General features: G+C 32.0%; 2 protein-coding genes across 2 annotated transcripts; both read right to left on the bottom strand.

Annotated features, from left to right (window-relative positions):
- Positions 1 to 948: 948 nt before the first annotated feature.
- LOC141667809 (F-box/FBD/LRR-repeat protein At1g13570-like) lies at positions 949 to 18646 on the bottom strand. Its single transcript, XM_074474431.1, has 6 exons — positions 18497 to 18646; positions 17293 to 18160; positions 17003 to 17167; positions 3547 to 4414; positions 3229 to 3393; positions 949 to 1449 (listed from the first exon to the last, which is right to left on the bottom strand). Exons 4-6 carry the CDS (start codon positions 4408 to 4410, stop codon positions 1168 to 1170), a joined length of 1311 nt encoding a protein of 436 aa, XP_074330532.1. The 5' UTR covers positions 4411 to 4414; positions 17003 to 17167; positions 17293 to 18160; positions 18497 to 18646; the 3' UTR covers positions 949 to 1167.
- LOC141664654 (F-box/FBD/LRR-repeat protein At1g13570-like) lies at positions 14816 to 18156 on the bottom strand. Its single transcript, XM_074470608.1, has 3 exons — positions 17293 to 18156; positions 17003 to 17167; positions 14816 to 15094 (listed from the first exon to the last, which is right to left on the bottom strand). The coding sequence occupies exons 1-3, from the start codon at positions 18154 to 18156 to the stop codon at positions 14816 to 14818; spliced, it is 1308 nt and encodes a 435-aa protein (XP_074326709.1).
- Positions 18647 to 20581: the final 1935 nt, after the last annotated feature.

The raw sequence follows: 20581 nt of genomic DNA, 5'->3' as shown, positions 1-20581 counted from the left end.
AAACCGAACTACCAACATTACTCTACCATTTTATTGTTTCCTTTACCTAAACGGGTGTAAAGGTGATAATTGCAGAAAAAAACTAATATCATGAGTTGAACAAATAGAACCTAACATTTTTTACCAAAAGCCTCTTGATAAAAATCAAATGAGAGATTTTAAAGTTTTCATTTTATGGTAAGAATTTAATCTTACTTAGCAATCATTTTTTACTTTCATAGTAAACTTTCTCCAAGAAATTTCACAAGGATTAGTGAATTTTTCTACTCTCTCCCTCTTAAAAAAAACTCCATAGGTGCAGTGAGTTTCAAACAGTTACAACTTACAAGTTTAAAGGGCTTTGCGGAGTTCAATATCAAAGCCAGTCTAGAAAAACGAAAACTTCTTCATGTCGCTTAAGATGGGTTAAGGTAAGAGACTGCAGGTTCAGTAACGAGAATGGGTCTCCTTTGCTTAATTCAAAGTAGAAATTTGAGAAAGGGAGCAACAACGGGTCAGAGTTGCAACCTGAATTTTGCTTCAAGTTTTCAGTTTTATTGTTAGGGTGCTGGTCCAATTCGCCTATCAGGGAGAGCTTATATAACACACTCTCCCCAACTATTAGATCTGTATTTTTAAGAGCATTTTCGAGGATGGGACCTTTTTTTCCGCCTAAAGGAGATTTCCGATCCACGGAAAATTATTACGGATCGACAAAAAAATCCTACAACATGGATCCTTAAAATATAGATCCTATGGCATGGAGTAGCGTGTTAGATAAAACGTCCCTTACACAATCCCGTACACGCGATTGTAAGAGACCGAACCCGTGCTGTTATTCATATTTAGATAAAGTAAAAACAAATATAAAAGAAGAGTTTTAAGATAGAGTAATGCTAGGTGTAGAGAATTTTGTACAAAAAATTTGTACATAATGACATGACAATTGATGTGGGATGTTTTAATTGGTTTAGTTGATGTAAATACAGGATGCCCATTCCAATTAAAACACAGCACATGTTATTGTGTACAAAACTTTGTACACAATTCTGTACAACAAGCATTTTCCTTTAAGATAAGCCAAAATACAGCTCTTCTCCACAACATACACAACATACATTTATTTAAAGTTTACAAGCTTCAAACATTTGCTTCCAAGACATGTCTGCCCTGCCACTAGGCCAGCTATTACATCCACTGGATCTGTGCAGATTTAGATGCTCTAGGAATCTGCTCCACCTCTTGTGAAATCCTGAACACATCTGTAGGATCCTTCATTGTGAGTGTCTTAAGTTTAATCCGTTTAAGCGACGGGGACGACACAAGAAAAAGTTCTATCAACTGAAACTCCGTGAGGGAACCAACCAAGTCAAATATCATAATGGTTTCAAGTCGGCTTAGAATCATGGGGTCTGATAACACCGCGAAGTCTGATAAGTCTACTCCATCATCGCTCTGTACTCCATGAAGCTATATAAAATGTTTTTTCATTGACAGGTATATAAAATGTTAATACTAAAGTTATTCAGTTAGTTCTGAATGAATAAATATATATCCTTTCTTGCAGTAGAAAAGATACCGTAAATAGCTAAAGAGGGAAAGTGGCTATGTATTTATGAGAAAGGGAACTTTCAAATTTTTAGGAGTGAAAACACAAAATCAAGGGGATCAAAATATTTCCAAATTTAGACCGTGTAAACCTACTTTATGATGTATATTACCGAAGGGATAGATACCAAAATATCAAGCATTTCTTTTTTTTTGATCAATTGAGATGCCTACTATCATACATTTGGAAGGAAAACAGATGTTCACCATAATATTTAGTAATACTTCCAATGTGTTGTGAAGGATCTATGAGGGCCTTGCATGTGAGCATATAACTAAACAACTGCACACTAATGCATACCAGTGTTCTAAAAAGCAAACTCAGCAGCTTCCTAAGCAGATGCTTATACGGAATCGGACCATAAAGGGTTTTCATTTTGAAACATGGATTACATAGTGTAATCCAGAGAGGGTTATCATTTAATGCATTATTAAGCATTTTTAAAGATTATCCGTCATATTCAGCCGATCAAGTAGTCAAAGATATGTCAACTTGCTGAATATTTAATTTTAACATATTATATTTATTTTAATACAACTATAAGAATATATACATTTGAAAATAATTTGTCAGTTAGGTAGGGACAATCGATCTATAGTGACAAATTTTATTAAGAACATTTATGTTTTGATTCCTGTTATTTTATTGTTATTTTATTATAACATAATTTTAAGTTTACATATAGTAATAGACAATAAATAATCAATTTAAATATATATTGCTAATTTGCTTAAAACTCCATTTCAGTGTCCACTTAACCGCTAGAAGGTACTCCATTTCAGTGTCCACTTAACCACTAGAAGGCCCAGCTATTCAACAATATATCCCTCTCAATCGTGTCGATTGAGCAGACAATTACATAACCAAAAATATATCAATTACCAAAACTAATATCAACAAATATGTAAATTAGATAGATGGTGGTTGGAGGACTTCAACCGGAGACTCCCCATAAACCGAAATCTGATATCATGTAATAACCAACTCCTCTGAAAACCTTAAGGTGTCACATGAAGACCCCAACAGGATTTATGATATTCAACAAACTAAAAAAGCAGTCAAGCACTCAAAGCACTCAAGGGAAGTGTGTTTTTCTCTTTACTGCACCTCCATTTTCATACATATATCTCTTTACTTTGAGGGGAATTCTTTTCCGGTGAGGTAATTACAAGAACTTTGGATTCTTATACACATATTTCCTACAAATATCTTCTAAATTAATCCTTGTGGGGGGTGGAGGGCTGGGGGTGGGTTTAGGGTGTTCTTTCTTTTCTCTTCTTTAGGCCTGTTGGGCTATATCTTCTTTTAGATTATATCGGTCCTATATATTCTGAATACTGTTAGGTTACGGGTCCAACACTCCGTTTTCTAATTTTAGTATTTTAGGTTTATGTGCAAAATTAAAGCATACCTATAGTTATAGATTTAAGGCATTTATATTGAATAAAATTCATTCCGTTCTTACATATGTTGTTTCTAAATAATAGAGAAAAAAACATCTAGTGTATGCTTTACAAATTATACTTGAATAGAGATATATTCCATGTTTCTCTTTAAATTATGAGTTCTGGAGTCCCCAGCAGAAACCTTAAAAAGTATGTAAAATTTTATTATAACAAGATTGGGGAAAAAGTTCTCACCAGATCGATTTTAAGAAGTTGCAGATTAGGTGAACTTCTGACCAGACAAAGAACATGTTGACTCTGATCCAATTCATACAATTCAATACAGTGCAGGTACAGATATTTCAAGTTCTCCATAGTTCTTGAAAGCCTCATGAAACTAGCTGCACCTGGTTTCAGAATCTACATACAAAAACAAATATATCTAAGTACATCGAAAAATAAATTAAACTGTGAGACATTTAGTTGGATCAGCTATTTATAGTAGTTAATAACAATTAAATTTAGTTGGATCAACTAATTATAGTAGTTAATAACAATTAAGTTAAAGATTACCTTGAGAAAGAAGCCATCAAGAAAAAGAGAACTAAGTCTAGGCATATTGTGGACTAGCTTGTCCAAAGTTATCACCTGCTTACCGGTACTTGGCAATTCATTCATCCCAAGCTCAAGAACTTGCAATTTTTGGATGCATTCAAACCATTGGTAATAAATTGCTTCACAGTCAACGATTCTCAATGAAGTGAGCTTATTTTCACAGTTAAACTGGCATCCCAAATGTTCAATCCCAGTGCAAACTTCCATATCCAATTCCTTCAGTTGAGTGCCTAATGACGTGTCAGCATATATTCCGACATACTTAAGTTCAACACTAATCAGGTTACAAAATCCTCCAAATCCAAAGGGTGGATTTAGTTCGCAGTTCACGAGGGTCAAATGAGTTAATTGCGAACAGGAAAAGAAATGAGAGGGCACAATGAAGGGGTTATAGAGTGATTCATTAAGAAGCTTCAGTTTCCTAACACCACTGTCTGATATGTTTCTAATCCATATAGCCATATCTAGAGTTTGATGAATAGGCAGGTTTTCAGGAATGAAAAGAAGGAAATCCAAAACTGGGCCTCTATGAGCTGAAAATATATCAGTAATTGTTTGTGAAAGTTCTAATAATTGAGTATGTTCATCTAACTCAGAAAACTTCTCAAAAACCAATTCTGAGATTAAATTTTTATCCAAATGTATTCGGGGACGCATTGGCCACACATCCCTCCATGTTTTGGAGAAAACACTTGTCCTTGCTGCATCATCAGTCGGTAAGCGTTCTAGGATTGAGTCCATTAAGCTTGTGGGCAAGCTGCTGATCCTATCAACTGCTGCGCCTCCACATTCAAATTGCCTAGTTTTCGCATCACTAGCCATGAGTCTGAACTCGAAAACAGGCAGGGACACAAATTTAAAAGGATGTTACAGACTAATAGTAATTAAATTGCTCGCAGTACAAAGTCACAACATCTAAAAGCATAAAATTTTGCTACATGAATGTGAATTCATCATGTTTTCAAGATCGTAATTGAAACAAACAATTCAACCATAGCACTTTCAAATTTAAAGGAAAAGGGGGGGACGAAATTCGTGATCTAACCTTAAGTACAATAGTTGATCGAAACACAGAAACGAATGAATAAAACATACATCAATAAATAGAAATCATATATGGATTTGATACCTGAGTTTCGGTGATAGACTTGTAGTAGCTATGATTTAGGGCTTAATCAGAAAAGTCGCTACATGAATTTGGAAATAATAAATATAGATTTATAATAAAAATAATAAAAAAATTAGGAAGAAGTTGTGATCATAATTTAGTAGGATAAGTTTTGATCGTGGTTTAGCGAAATAAGGAGACTAAATTTAGTAATTTAGTAGTTTAACATGTATATAACACTGTTTATTTTTATTTTTAATAACTAAAATATAGAATAACCATTGAAATAAAATATAACTCATTCCGATTATTATACTATTGTATAGATAGTATAAATTATTATAGTTAAGTATAGCTAAGGACAAACAATTTTCGAGTTGGTTCAAATTACAAATTAGTTCTAATTCCCCGTTGCAGCAGTCATCTACGTTATCGTCTAACTTAAAATTAGTTGGCAATTACCGCGGACTATAGGATGATGTCTACGTGAGATTGGTTTAAGGTCCATGAGTGATTTTATTTTATAACATAGTTTCCTTGTGGTTGTAACTAAAGTAAGGAAAATAACATAAGAAGTTGATTTTAATAAATTAATTAAATTAGGTATTTACTCAAGGGTAATTAAGTAAATTCAACAATTACCGACCGACCGTCTACAAACTTTTAATGTTTCGTCTATTATAATATAGTATAGATGAGTTACATATTTAATATATTTATAATTGAATTTTAAAACCTCTTGTTTCAAACCGATTTGATATTTTGATATTTTTCATTACTACAGATTTCAACTTGCATAGCGTTTATTTTTGAGGTTACATAGCGCTTTTAAGTGCTATGTAAGTCAATGCTATGCAAGTTCAATTCACTCGCATAACACTTTTTAAGGAGCTCTCTAAGTACATTACTTACAAAACGGTTTCAAAAGTGTTATGTGTAACACCCCTTCTTTAAAATAAAATGGAGATATTACTTAAAATCCAAAAACCTGCCAACAGAGCACTAATATATTTCTAATAATAATTTAAAAGTCTAAAATCTCCAAAATAATATTAAATCTCCAAAATATCTAAATCAATAATATACATGTAGAAATCTATAATTAAATAATTAAGTAATTAAGTCTAGATAATGATAAAGTCCGTAATCCTAATCAATAAATGCGGTAACTCTCCATCACACAGTCCCAGATCCCCCTAGGCACTCGCCAACAACAGAATACGGCATGAGCCAAACGCCCAGTACGGATTTGGAATACAGTTTATAAAAAAGAGATCATAAATAATTAATCTACAATTTATAATAAATCAACAATTTAAATAAAGTAAGGCTGAAACAACGAGGGGTTATGATATTTCATACCGAGATCAGAACACATACAAATACACACATCATAGGGTACCTAATGCGTGCAACAGAATTAATAATGTGTACGACATATACAATGTCACCATAAATCAAATCACAGATCAAACTCTAGGTGCACCCACGTATCCTGAACAAAAATCAAAATGGCCAAAAGCTCCTCACAAGAAATAACAGAAGGATACGCCGTGACCAATCATACTGTCACGGAAGTATCATGTCACTGATGCCACAATGGCATGGCTGTAGTACCTCTATAGTACCCCTACAGCTGGTTAACTCGGTATACCCTAAATCTCAATAAGGGTTTAAAATAAAATATTCTCGCAAAAATTAAAATTACCTAATACAAGTAACTCAAATTTGCAAACCATAGGGTGTCATAAATAATATTTGAAAACAGAATAAACAGATATTTATAATTTTGCAAATCCATTTTGAAGCAATTTTCGGAAGTCAATGAGATCAAAAGGAATTTTAACGGAACAAATAGGAAGTAGAACGAAACGACTCAAATATATTTAATGTCTAAGAGAAGTAGCACATAATAAAAAGGGACAAAATCCGTAACTCAAATATCGGAACTAAAATACTATCAAAATTCACAACGATCTTCTAAACTCCCGGCTCCGGACCTAATTATATAAAATATTATTTAGTGTTTGTTTTTATAACAATTAAAATATTCACTAAATTAAGTTAGTAACTTATTCTTAATATTATATTATATGACATTAGAGTCACCTGACATGCTGTAACACTACGCACTAGTTCTAGTTTCAATATTACAATCTTACAAGCCAATTATCAATGAATTACTATGAACTAATATAACTGAACTAATATAACTAAGTTAGGCCAAGATATGGTGACATATATTTATCAAATATTGTATACCAAGCTTCCTCGTATGACATGGCCACCTCTGGCAAAACTTAGACTAAGTAACAATATTTAGATATCGCAAAGTACACATACCATCATTAGTACCTAACATTTAAATAATTACATAGTACCATGATTTAAGAGAGAGCATTACCATGCATGTACATAAACAATTGAAGTTGCTAATATAAAAAAATATATTTTAAAATAAACTCCACATGCCAATTAATTAAAATAATATGTACATGATGCGCACATAAGATCAAAATAGAGCATGGGTTCATAGGTCCTCTGTTGGTTTAGCAAACGAACTTATAATAACAAACATATACCATAACAAATAAAAACTTAATATAAAATTATAAATATATATAAATGAACCCTCTCAAACTCGGTGGTAGTATTTATCCCCTAACACCATACATACTAAGTGATTGAAAAGTTTAACACAAAGACAACATAAAATAAGTCATGTAGTGTACCGCACATATGTATAATAATGAAAAATTTAATACTAGAGTTGTATACATGGTATAAGAATTAACACAAGCAAGAGCAAGCTATGCAATCATATGAATATTACATTAGATTTATATTCATGTCGGAGAAACGATAATAGGAATACCTTTATCTTTTGTGTAAGTAAGTATGACACTACCTCTCGTCTCCTGATCTGCTCACCCGTATTTCTTCTCTCTGCCCTGTTAATATTTTTTACGCGGCTCTCCTCCATCTCTCTGATTTATCTGATTTCATGGTTTAGGGTTTGAATTATGGAACATACATGTGATACTATATATATATCGAATATAATCACAGACAGCCAAATTCTAATAGGACTCCAAAACTCAATTTCATTTATAAACCTTTTCTAAATAAGAAATATAATATAATTTATTCTAATTCTAATTTTTTAATTCAAATTTAATTACTATTATTATTATTATTATTATTATTAAAATTCACATATATTACATATATACCCCCTTAAAAGGATTCCGTCCCCAGAATCAAGAGAAACTAAATACTCATACCTGAATCGAATAAATGCGGATAATCCTTATGAATAGATTCTTTAAAGTCCCATGTAGCCTCTCTCAGAATGATTTTTCCACAAAACCTTCACAAACGAAATGATGTTTTTCCTCAAAACTCGCTCCTCTCGAGCTAAGATAGCCTCAGCTTCTTCCTCACAGGAAAGGTCCTCTCTAATCTTATGCAATGGATACTGAACTACTTGTAATGGATGATATTTATAGCCCCTAAAAACAGACACATCAAACACACATTATGCATATGAGGTAGTTGTGGCGGCAATACAACTCTATAAGACACTTCCCCCACTTTCTCCATAACATCAAAAGGTCCAACATACCTTGGACTAAGCTTCCCCTTTATACCAAAGCGCTTCACACCCTTACAAGGCGATACCTTCAAGAACACATAATCACCTGACTTAAATCCACCAAACTTTTGATGTTGATCAGCATAACTCTTTTGACGAGGTCGAGCTTCCTTCAAACTTTCTTTAACTTTCTCCACCTTCTCATTAGTAATTTTAACCAACTCTGGCCCTTCAATTACTCTTTCACCAATCTCATCCTAACAAGATGGTGCCCTACACCTCCTACCATACAAAGCCTTTAATGGTGGCATATCAATACTCGCGTGCCAACTGTTATTATACGCAAACTCAACAAGATAAAAATACTTATCCCGGTCACCTGTCCACTCTAAAGCACATTCCCTCAACATATCTTCCAACATCCGGATCTTCCTTTTTGACTGTCCATCGGTCTGCGGATGATAAGCTGTACTAAAATTAAGCCTCTTACCCCAAGCCTGTTGGAATCCCTTCCAAAAATGCGATATAAATCTCGTATCCATATCAGAAACCAGCCTGGATAATATATATATATATAAACATACATTTGACCCCCTATAACTATCATGGATCGATCTCATGTTATGGTATGAAATAAGAATAAAAAACATAACAATTATTATAACCCAACTTAAATTCTCAACACAACTCTGATAATAAGCATACTACAACCAAACATCTAGTTAAGTTTTACAACTAGTTCAGTTTTAACACACACACTACTACATAATTTACACCTGGCTCATATCGCCTCGTCCGACTCGTATCTATAAATAAAAGATTACTCGTCTAAACCTTATTGTCAAACTATACGATAACAAATAACTCAAAAAATAAATAAAGATGACAATTAGGACTCAACTATGCACATAAATCACATAGCACATAAGTCAAATCATCACACAGGTTCGTAAAATATTGTTAAAATCGAAATGAGATCAATATTCGTATTTTTATAAAATATGTAATCCCTATTTCAAAATAATTTGGATCTAAAATAAAAAAATATCAAAAGCTGACTCGTTTCCGAAAAATTGAGATTTAATTTTTTTTTGTCGGAAATAGATCATTTTCTTATTTTTAGAAACATTCATTTCATTTAAAACGAATAAACATTAAAGAGTATAATCAAATTAATTTTCAAAATAATTGATAACTAAAATAATTATTTATTAATCATGTTTTTAAATAATTATTTAAGAAAAATCAGAATTTAAAATATTTTTTTATAATTTCTAGAAATTAATTAATGGTAAATCAAATTATTATTTAAAGAACATGATTAATCACTAAAAAATTTAATCGATTAAAATGAATAAATAAATGAATAAATTCTGGATTTTGGAAAATAATTAAAATAAATCAAATTTATTTATGAAATAAATCAATTTATTAATTAATCAATTTATTTAAATAAATAAAAAGATTTTAAAATTTGTTTTTAAAATAAAACTCAGAATCATGTTTTTAAGAAAATAATTGTATATTTTCGGATCAAAACCGTGTCAAAACCCGGGTTAGAATTCGGGTTAACGGGTCACCGGACCATGAAGAACACGTGGAAATTAATGGAATTTTCGGCGAGCTTTTCATTATCCGACGAGCTCGATTCCTACCCAAACCATCACAGGTTCGACCGATTTTGTCTCCGATTTCGTTCACCAACAATGCCGCAACACCGATTTAGCCTCAACGAGAACTACCAACCTCAACCACGTCATTTCTGGTGAAACAACATAATGAAGCCACCAACCTTTACTGAGTTTTGGCGATGTCAACCCAAAATAGACACAAAACTTCAATTAAACTATATCAACCGATCCATACAATTGATACACAATCTAAAATCCGGTTTAAATCAACCAAAACACAATAACCATGTCGGAAAAAACAAGGACCGCAAAAGCGGCTCCGGTTTCCCGTGGCCTCAAATCGGAAAATAAACATAATACATATTTAGTAAACAGTTTGGGGGAAACGTATCACCGATCAACATTTTTTAACAGTTGGAGTTGGAAGGTAGTATAATTTGGGGATTTTTCCTCTTTTCACATGTTCTGATTGAAGAATAAAATTAAAAGAATTTGAAGAAAAAATAAAAGAATTCAAAGACAGGATCGTTAATTAATATATCCCCGTCTCAATTCACAATTATTATTTAAAAAAGTGTATCTTTATATGTATATTAAATAGATTACTAAAATATATAATTTTTTATAAAATATCATGGTTCTAAATTTTTAATCTATTTCACAAATCATAATTTTTTTATCAAAGAAAATTATATTATCAAATGTATCTTTTATATTTTAATATAAATAAATGTAATTCGTACTGTTATTGAAAAAATGATGAAAATTTAAAATACAGATTACATAATATGATTTACCAAATTAAATTTTTAAAAAAGTGTATTAAAAAATATTTAATTTTTATATTTGATTGTTAAAATATGTTGTAGTTTAAAATAATAATAAAAATTTTATTGTTAAACAATTTTTAATTATATAATTCCATTTTATCATATTTACGAATTCATAATTATATTAGAGTTTCAATTTAAATCTTACGAAATTGAAAATTCATGTTATATATCCACAACCGCCACGGTACAAATTATATAAAGTAATAAGGTAACTAAATGATAATGATTGTTTTCATTAGAATAAAATTAGAATAAATAAAGTATAAATAAATTAGAATGAATTACTATGTATTTATTAGTATAAAATACTAAAGTAGCTTGTTATTTATGCAAAGCTAGGGTTATTTTTATCTTATTTTTTTTAAAATTATTTATATTAGATTTTTTACTATTTTTTATGATATTAGTTTAAAACTCGGGACTTTAGAATTTGTTAGTAGAACTGACATGAACACTAACTAAAAAAGAATTTAGTTGGGAATATAATAAAGTATAATGCTAAATAAAAATATAAAAGCAAAGAACAAAATAATCTTTCATGTCTGAAAGCTAAGCTACTTCAGATGGTAATTGGCGTTCCAACTATCTCTCTGTCTGTAATTTCAATTCTTTAAAATAAAGTGTATAAATATTCAACTAACTATCCTTTTTTTTGCGGAATTCAAGTAAATATCGTTAAAATTAAATAAAATACTAATTTAGCACACTTACATATTATGTGTATCATAAAAAGCACATGTGACAATATGGTGCAGTGGTAAACGGTTGTAGAGTTGAATGAAATAACTTGAGTTTGATTCCCACCAACCACATCTTTTATATAGATATTAAAAACATGGGTAATATAGTCTTTTCAATGAGACTTTTTAATCTCATGAAATTATACTCTTGTTCTCCTATTATATATAGAAGAGAAATAATATTTTTTAGAAGGTTTGATGGTGAAACTGATAGTTACTACCTGCAAAAGCTGAAAACAGCTTTTTCGAAAACTATGGGAGGACATGCTTTTGCTAATAGCAGCTTTTAGACCAAAATCGCTTTTCGAGACAGCAGCTTTTAGAATTTACCAAATAATTTTCTGACAGATTTTCAGTAAAAAGCTGTTGTAACTGTATGCAACAACAAACAGAGCTTTAGTGAGACTCCGGTTAAAAGCAATAACGTAGAGAAAGTTAGTAAGAAATTAGGTTTTTCAGGGTGTTTTGCTATGGGTGAAAAACCAAAATACCCATCAGGAAAAGTGTCCAAAATACCCACTGAATAGGCATTACCATCATGCGTATTCAAATTTTTTAAAAAAATACAAAGAATACGCATGTGAGACATGCGTATTCACTTAGAGAATATACATGTATCACATGCGTATTCTTTGTATTTTTAAAAAAAATTGAATACGCATCTCAGTGTGTATTTTGGGCACTTTTCCCGCATGTGGGTATTTTGGGCACTTGAAGCTGGAAAGTGGTGTATTTTGAGTATTCTTTCTTTTGCTATCAACGTACAAGGTCACGGAGGAGGTGTTGATTGGAAGGTGGAGATATACCGGGTACTATGGCATTCCTGATAGAGCTACATGGGTTGAATCTTAGAATATGCTTCGTGATCTATCAGTAGCCTCAATGTTACCGTGGAGTATAATAGGAGACTTTAATGATATTATTTTGATGGATGAGAAAAGCGGGGGGCAAAGGCAACCTAGAAGATTGATGAAGGGATTTTCAGTGGCAATAATGGATTGTGGCTTGCACGACTTAGGTTTTTCTGGAGACAAAATTAAAAAAATTGAAAAATGAGAATGGGGATTGGAAGGAAACGGATGCTGAAATTCAAGAGGTTATCACGGATTATTTCAATAATATGTTATGCAGTACAATACAGGAATAAGTCTTCCGGCAAGAATCGAACTTCTAGTTGTTTCAGAAGTGCAGAGCCAATTGCTTGTCACGCCTATAGTGAAGGAGGAAGTTAAACGTGTTGTGTTTACTATGCACTCAGATAAATCGCCTGTGATCGATGGATTAAATCCGAGATTTTATCGAGCTTCTTGGGAGATAGTAGGGGAAGATGTGACTAAGTTTTGTAGAACATTTTTCGAAACTGGAGAGCTACGAGCTGAACTGAATCGCACTCTAGTATGTCTAATTCCCAAAGTGAATTGTCACGCTCTAGGAAGGTAACTCTACTGTCCTCTTCAGCTCAAACACTACCAAGTTTCTGGACGAGCTTATTTTTAATTCCACATACCATGTGTGAGGAGAATGAAAGAAAAATGAATGCATTCTTATGGGGGAATGGGGTAAATAGTAAGGGAGTGAAGTGGATGTCATAGTGTAAACTGTTTATGCCTAAGAATTGTGGTGAGTTTGGACTTAGGGAGTTAAGAAAGTTTAGTTTATCTATATTAGCTAAACAGGGATGGCGATTACTTAAGGGATCTAACCCATTAGTTTCTGCAGTAATGAAGCCGAAAGATTATCCTAATTCGAGTTTCTTAGATGCTGAAGTAGGAACAAATCCAAGTTACATTTGGAGAAGTATATTGGCGTCTATAGAGGTGTTCAAGGCAGGGGCTCGGAAAAGAATAGGGAATGGAAGAGATATATGTGTTTGGGGTGTTCCTTGGCTATCGGAGGTGAATAATGGATATGTAATGACTCCAATGCATGTGCAGCTACACGATAAAACAATATATAGCTTAATGCAGGATGACGAGCGTTGATGGGATTATAATGTCATTAATGACATTTTCCAAAGTCGAGATGTTAAGCTAATTAAGCAAATCCCGTTGCCGATGAAGGATACCACAGATTAATGATTTTGGATATTAGAGGAGAAAGGGGAGTTTACAGTAAAGAATGGGTATTGATGGATGTCTGAAGATGCGTTTAAGCTGTATTGGACTAAGCTATGGCCGTTAAAATTACCATGAAAGGTTTTCAATTTCTTATGGCGATTTCGTAAGTCATGTCTGCCTACAGCTCACGCACTGGCAACGAAGCAGGTTAACATCAGTATACCGTGTCCCTGGTGTCGTTCTGAAACTGAAACAGATACTCATGTCTTGTTTACATGTGAGTTTGCAAAAACAGTATGGTCTATGGCAGGAATGTCTTCGATGGTGCAACATTCGCCTCACGACTTAGCTTTTATGGTGATTCGAAGGATATTTGACGAGTGTTTAAGAGAGCAATGTGTGCAGATGGGAATGCTGTGTTGGGGTCTGTGGAACAGAAGAAATAAATGGGTCTAGGATAGGGCAAATGGATCTGCCTTTGGAGTTATGGCTGCAGCTAACAACATGCTGAGAGATTGGAGAGAAGCTCAGCTATCGACTACAAATGGTTGACAGGAAGTTGAAGCAAGAAAGTGGGAGAAACCGAGTGCAGGATGGATTAAAGTTAACGTAGACGCTGTAGTGTTCCAGGACATGAGTAATTGCTGCGGTGCGGTTATCAGAGATGCACATGGAATGTTCATGAGAGCTATGTGTAAGAAGATAGAGAGGGTTTGGAGACCAAAAGAAGCAGAAGCTATTGCGCTAAAGGAAGCACTGTCTTGGATCATTGAGATATAGTATGAATTGTGTGTGTTTGAAACTGATTCAAAGACAGTATAGTGCAGGCATGTAAGAGTGCTCCAGATGAATCATTTTTCGGAACCATAGTCGATGATTGTGTCCATTTATCAAAGCATGTAAATCAAGTGCTAATTTAGTTTGTGTTTAAATCTGCGAATACGGTGTCACATGAGTTAGCTAGAGCTGCCTATTCTATGTCAGATAAAGGAGAGTGGTACGCCACTCCTCCTCCTGATTTTATTTCCCATGTTTTAGATCTTGATATTTGAATGCAAGTACCAGTTACTCACACAAAAAAAAAGCTACTTCAGATGGTTACAAGTTATAAGGGACCTTGATGAGTTCGTTATAACCAATTGATTTTACAACCACCAAAAAAAAGGTTCAATGTGCACTTTAATAAGAGTTTTGAAATAAGCCAGAAGAACTACAGCTCTGCTGCACAAGATATACCAGTCACCCCTGCCACTAGGCTCGCTACTACATCCACTGGATCTGTGCAGAATTGGATGCTCTAGGGATCTGCAACAACTCTTGTGAAATCCTAAACTCTTCTGTAGGATCATCAACTATGTCTTTCATTTTAAGTTCAATCCGTTTAAGCGAAGGGGAAGATGTAAGCAAAAGTTTAAGGAACTGAAACTCGGCACGGGAACCAATCAAGTCGTATATTTTAAGGGTTTCAAGACGAATCATGTGGTCCGACAACGTCGCAAGGTCCAATAAGTCCATACCATCACTGCTCTGTACTCCATGATCCTATATACGATGTTAATATAGAAGCTATCCAGTTAGTTCTTAATGAATATCTATGCATTCAAGATTCTTGTTACTATCAGAAATATTGTAGATAACATATAGTATCTTCTAATAATAAGTTGTAACTTGTCCATATAAAATAAGATACAGTAGTGAATAATAAAACCCAATCTCTAAAACTGACAAATTGTCCTGACCAGCCACGAAATAGATTGATAATATAATTATGACTCCATGCGACCATTTATACAACTTTGTAAGAGATGAGCGGAGAAACTTTCAAATATAATGTGAATTCTTAAAGAGACATGAGTTCATATTAAATCCTGTTATAGAATGAAGAGAAGAAATAAATATTATTCAAAAGAGCAAAGAAAACTTTTGAGTGAAAGGGAGTAAAAATTATAGTTTAAAGTGACTATCACTTATACAGAGGTTGTGTAAGGTCATCTTTATTGTAGTTAAAAAGATTATGCATAAAATCTAAAGGAGGAAAGTATTATGTATTTATGAGAAACGGATCTCACACTAGAGTAGGAGCGACCATACAATCAAGGGGAAAATATGATTCCAAATTTAGATTGTGTAGAACTTACTGCATGATGCAGAGTGTAGACGGTACATAAACAAAGGGGTAGATACTCACATTTGGATTAAAAACAGACACTCACCACAATATTAATTTCTATGTGTTGTAAAGGATCTATGAAGGTCTTTCAAGTGAGAAACGACTCTTAAATTTTTACACCAAAAAACTTCACTCATGGGTACCAGTACTGTTCTATAAAGGAGATTGAGCAGCGGCCTAGGCCTAGGCCTAAGCCAATGCTTAAGCGGAATCGGACCATAAAGTGTATCGATTTTGTACTAGGCACACAATTAAGCATTTTCCAAGATTAAACAGCCTATTTAGGCGGATAATCGGTCATTGAGTGTATTACATGATCAAAGAGATGTAGAGCTGCTGATTTTTTGGTTTCAAAAGATTAATATTATTTAATATATAACAATAATAAGAATCAAAATTAAATTGCTTTTTTTTGTTATGAACATTTATGTTTAGATTCTTTTCACTTCACTATAATCTAAATTTTAATTTTACTTATTACATTTTATTAAAAATTCAAATATATATTGCTATACCACTTAAAATTAAGTGTACCCTTAACCTCTAGAAAGTCCTTCCGCTGCTCGCAGCTGCTTAGTGCTTTTTAAGAACACCGATAGATACTTCTCAAGAAGTTGAAGATTTTGGGTACTAATAAATTGTTAATGTCAATTGCACAACCTTATATGTCAACTCAAACCTGAGAACATAATTGGAAGTGTATTGTTCTCTCTAGTGCATATGAAGATTTGGAACCTCTTTCCATCCCTACCTTTTTCCTTTTAGAGGGTAATTCTTTTGAGTAAGGTCAATTACACAACTTCAAATACTTATTTGCACATTTTTCTAGGAATATCCGCTAGACTAAGCCTTCGAGAGGGGGGCTTTTAGGGTGTTTCATTCTTTTTTCTTCTCTTAGGCCTGTTTTGGGCTATATTTTTTTTAGATTATATGGGTCCTAGTCAGAGTTAGGTTACATGTCCGACACTCGGTGTAATAAAATATACCTTACATTGTAGGTTTAAAGCATTTATTCTTGAATAAAATTCATTCCTTGCTTAATTAAGTTCTTTCCATATAGGAGAGGGAAAAACATATGGGGTATGTTTTGTGAATTATACTTAGTTACAAGTTGAAACACAAAAACATCTACGGTCACATTTATATGCAGCCAATATGGTATATTCAGTATTCTAAAATATCTACTATTTGATAACATAATTTGTCCATTGATAAGAAAATCTGTTTATTCCAAGTCTATATCTTAGGATTATGATAAGATTGGGAAAAAAAGTTCTCACCAGATCGATGTCAAGAGTGTGCAGATAAGGTGAACTTCTGACCAAACAAAGAACATGTTGAATTTGAATCAAATCATATAATTCAATACGGTGAAGGTACAGATATTTCAAGTTCTCCATAGCTCTCGGAAACTTCTTCAAAATAGCTGCACCTGATTCAAGAATCTACATACAAACACGTATATATCTGAGTATATTGGAAAAAAATAAATTTGTAAGATGTTTAGTTGCAACAACTAATTATATTAGTTAAATAACAATTTTATTACTAGTAGGATATTAAAGATTACCTTGAGGAAGAAGCCATCAAGGAAAAGAGAACTGAGTCTAGGCATATTGCAAAGTAGCTTGTCTAAAGTAATCATTTCCGTACCAGAACTTGGCACTTCATCCATCCCAAGCCTAAGAACTTCCATCTTTTGGGTGCATTCAAACCACTGCCAATCAATATCTTCACTGTCAATGATACTCAAGAAAGTGAGATTGTTTTCACGTTTAAATTGGCGTCCCAAATGTTCAATCCCAGTACAGATTTCCATTTCCAATTCCTTGAGTTGAGTGCCGAATGACATATCAGCATTAATTGTGACATACACAAGTTCAACACTAATCAGGTTACGAAATCCTTCAAATCCAAGGGGTGGATTTAGTATGCAGTTCATGAGGGTCAAATGAGTTAATTGCGAACAAGAAAAGAAATGAGAGGGCACAATGCAGGCATCTTGTGATTCATTAAGAAGCTCCACTTTCCTAACACCACTGTTTGCTATGTTTTTAATCCATGTAACCATATCTTGACATTGATGAATAGGTAGGTCTCGAGGAATGCAAAGAAGGAAATCCAAAACTGGGCCTCTATGAGCTGAAAATATATCGGTAATGATTCTGGAAACTTCTAATATTTTACTTTGTTCATCTAACTCGGAAAACTTCTGAGAAACCAATTGCGAGATAAAATGTTCATCCAAATGTAGTCGGGGGTGCATTCCCCACACATTCCTCCATGTTTTAGAGAAAACACTTGTCCTTGCTGCATCATGAGTCGGTAAGCGTTCTAGGATCAACTCCATTAAGCTTGTGGGCAAGCTGCTGATCCTATCGAATGCTGCGCTTCCATTTTCAAATTGCCTAGTTTTCTTCGCATCACTAGCCATAAGTCTGAACACAAAAACAGGCAGGGACACCAAAAATTAAAAGGATGCTACATACAAGTAGTAATTAAATTGCTCGCTGCACAAAGTCACAAAATCTGAAAGCATAAGATTTTGCTACATATATCAACTAATAAAAGTGGATTTAACATGTTTCAAGATCCCATATATACAAACAATTCAACCAGAAAACTTTCAATTTTTCTTTAAAAAAGAGGACAAAATAATTAGAGATGTAAAGTAAAGTACAATATATAGTTGATCAAAACCCACAAACGATTGAAGAAAACATACTATCATATATAAATATACAGGTTTCATAAATCATACATGCATTTAATACCTGAGTTTTGGTGCTGTGATTTAGGGCTTAATTAGAAAAATCGTGCTTCGACTGAAGTTTGTCATTCCGTTGGAAAGGGAGGTGACTAATGCTGGTTTTGTGTCTTCCCTACAAGCTTCCACGTCAATGGGATCGGGGTGCTGCTTCAAAATAAATATTACCCGGTGGAGGCTTTATCTTATGGAGTATATTGACTAAATTACATGAGGGTGCAGCATTTTACATTTATTTTCAAAATAATTGGTAAATTTTCAAATTTTTAAAATAATTACCAACTTCTTGTTCCGCCTTTCAACAAAATGGTTGTTTTCAACTCCCGTTAAGTTTTCATCATTACTTACAGAATAATAGTTGTTTTTCGTACTTATTTTCAAAATAATGGTTAAACTTTTATAAATTGTTAAAATCTTTTTTCTTTTAAAAGAATGGTTTCGTCAAATTACTAACCGGACTCACGTTTTTATCATCACAAAAACATATATATCACTAAACAAATAGTACAAACACAACTTAAATAATTATCAGTTTTTTCAATTCTTCTAATTTAATCAAGTGCCCCACTTCTCTATTTTTTCAACCTCCTCACAAAAAAAATATGAATAAAAAATTTAGCAAAATTATAGAGAAGAGTATCCATTAATTGAAAAAACTTATAACAAAAGTGATAATGATTTGTTAATCGACATCTAGTATTAAGATCAATCTAGAAAAACTCTTTAAAACTCTTCCTACAATAAAAATTTAAAAATGTCATTATTTAAAAATTTTAAAAATTTAGCCACTATTTTAAAAATAAATGTGAAGTACGACCACCAATATGCAATTTTCACTTTAAATATATTAGTTAACGGAGAAGATTTAACGGGAGTTGACGGCAACCATTTTTTTTTGAAATGCAGAAAGAAAAGTTGGCCACTATTTTGAAAATCGGTGTAAAGTACGACTCTCTAATTTACTCGGAGTATATTTAACTAGTAAATAAAATGAATAACTCATAATAAGTAAATAGAATAAAATAAAATAAATTTCATTTGAATTTTATCTATTTATATATAGATGAAAAACTTATTTAATGAAATTATATTTGAATTTTGCCCCATTACTTCAAAATGTGGTCAAAATTTACCTTTTTAATTAATTAAGGTCAACAAATTTTGACTTTCCTTGAAAAATTACTTTTACATGTTTAATTTTAGTAATATATATATTAATAAGAATTATTTATATTTTGTACTGTATTAAAAAAATAAATTATATATAAAATTAGTTAAAATTTGATTAGTTTGAAACTTGTGAAAGGTGGATGAGTATTTTGAAATACGACGGCGTATAAAAAATAATTTATATTTTTTGTTGTTAAATACGTTAAAATAAATAAATAATTATGAACCCGATTGAAAATCAAACTAGAATTCTTATATAAAATTTGTTAGTTTGATTTTTATATTAACTATCTTAAAACTGATGGAAACTTTATATAATTAAATTTATTATTTGTAAGAACATAATTTGAATTGAATATTTAAATTTTGTTCACTTAAATTTTTAAATCATATGATTTCATGATAAATATATTAATACATGTATGTGATAATAATTTTATTAATTAGAGATATTTTAAAAATATTATATAAATGATATAGTTTTATTCAATTTGTGTTCACAAAAATATTATGGTTTAATTAAAAGTAAGGTTTAATTAAGATTAATAATATTTAAATTATGATTACTATTATATTAATATTATTTTATTGCCGATCAAAAGGTTTATATTAATGTGTTTTAACTAAGTCCCCCGATTACATTATTACATTATTGTATTTTAATCAAAGCTAACTAATTATTTTAAATTTCATTATAATTTTTTAATCCATGATTAATAGGATAACTTGTTTTAATCCTAATTAATAATATATGTGGTGTTATTTTAGTTGGTCAAATTATATTCTGATTTTTTTAAGTTTAGATCAATTATTTAATATTTTTTAACCAGGATGAATAAATTATGTTATTTTTTTTAAACTCAACTCAATGTAACTTATCAATAATATTTATTACTTTTGTGGTAGACCAATACATATTCAT

The sequence above is a fragment of the Apium graveolens genome, chromosome 6, assembly GCF_009905375.1.
Source record: "Apium graveolens cultivar Ventura chromosome 6, ASM990537v1, whole genome shotgun sequence".
Taxonomy (NCBI): Eukaryota; Viridiplantae; Streptophyta; class Magnoliopsida; order Apiales; family Apiaceae; genus Apium; species Apium graveolens.
This window is presented reverse-complemented; position numbering and strand designations above follow the sequence as displayed.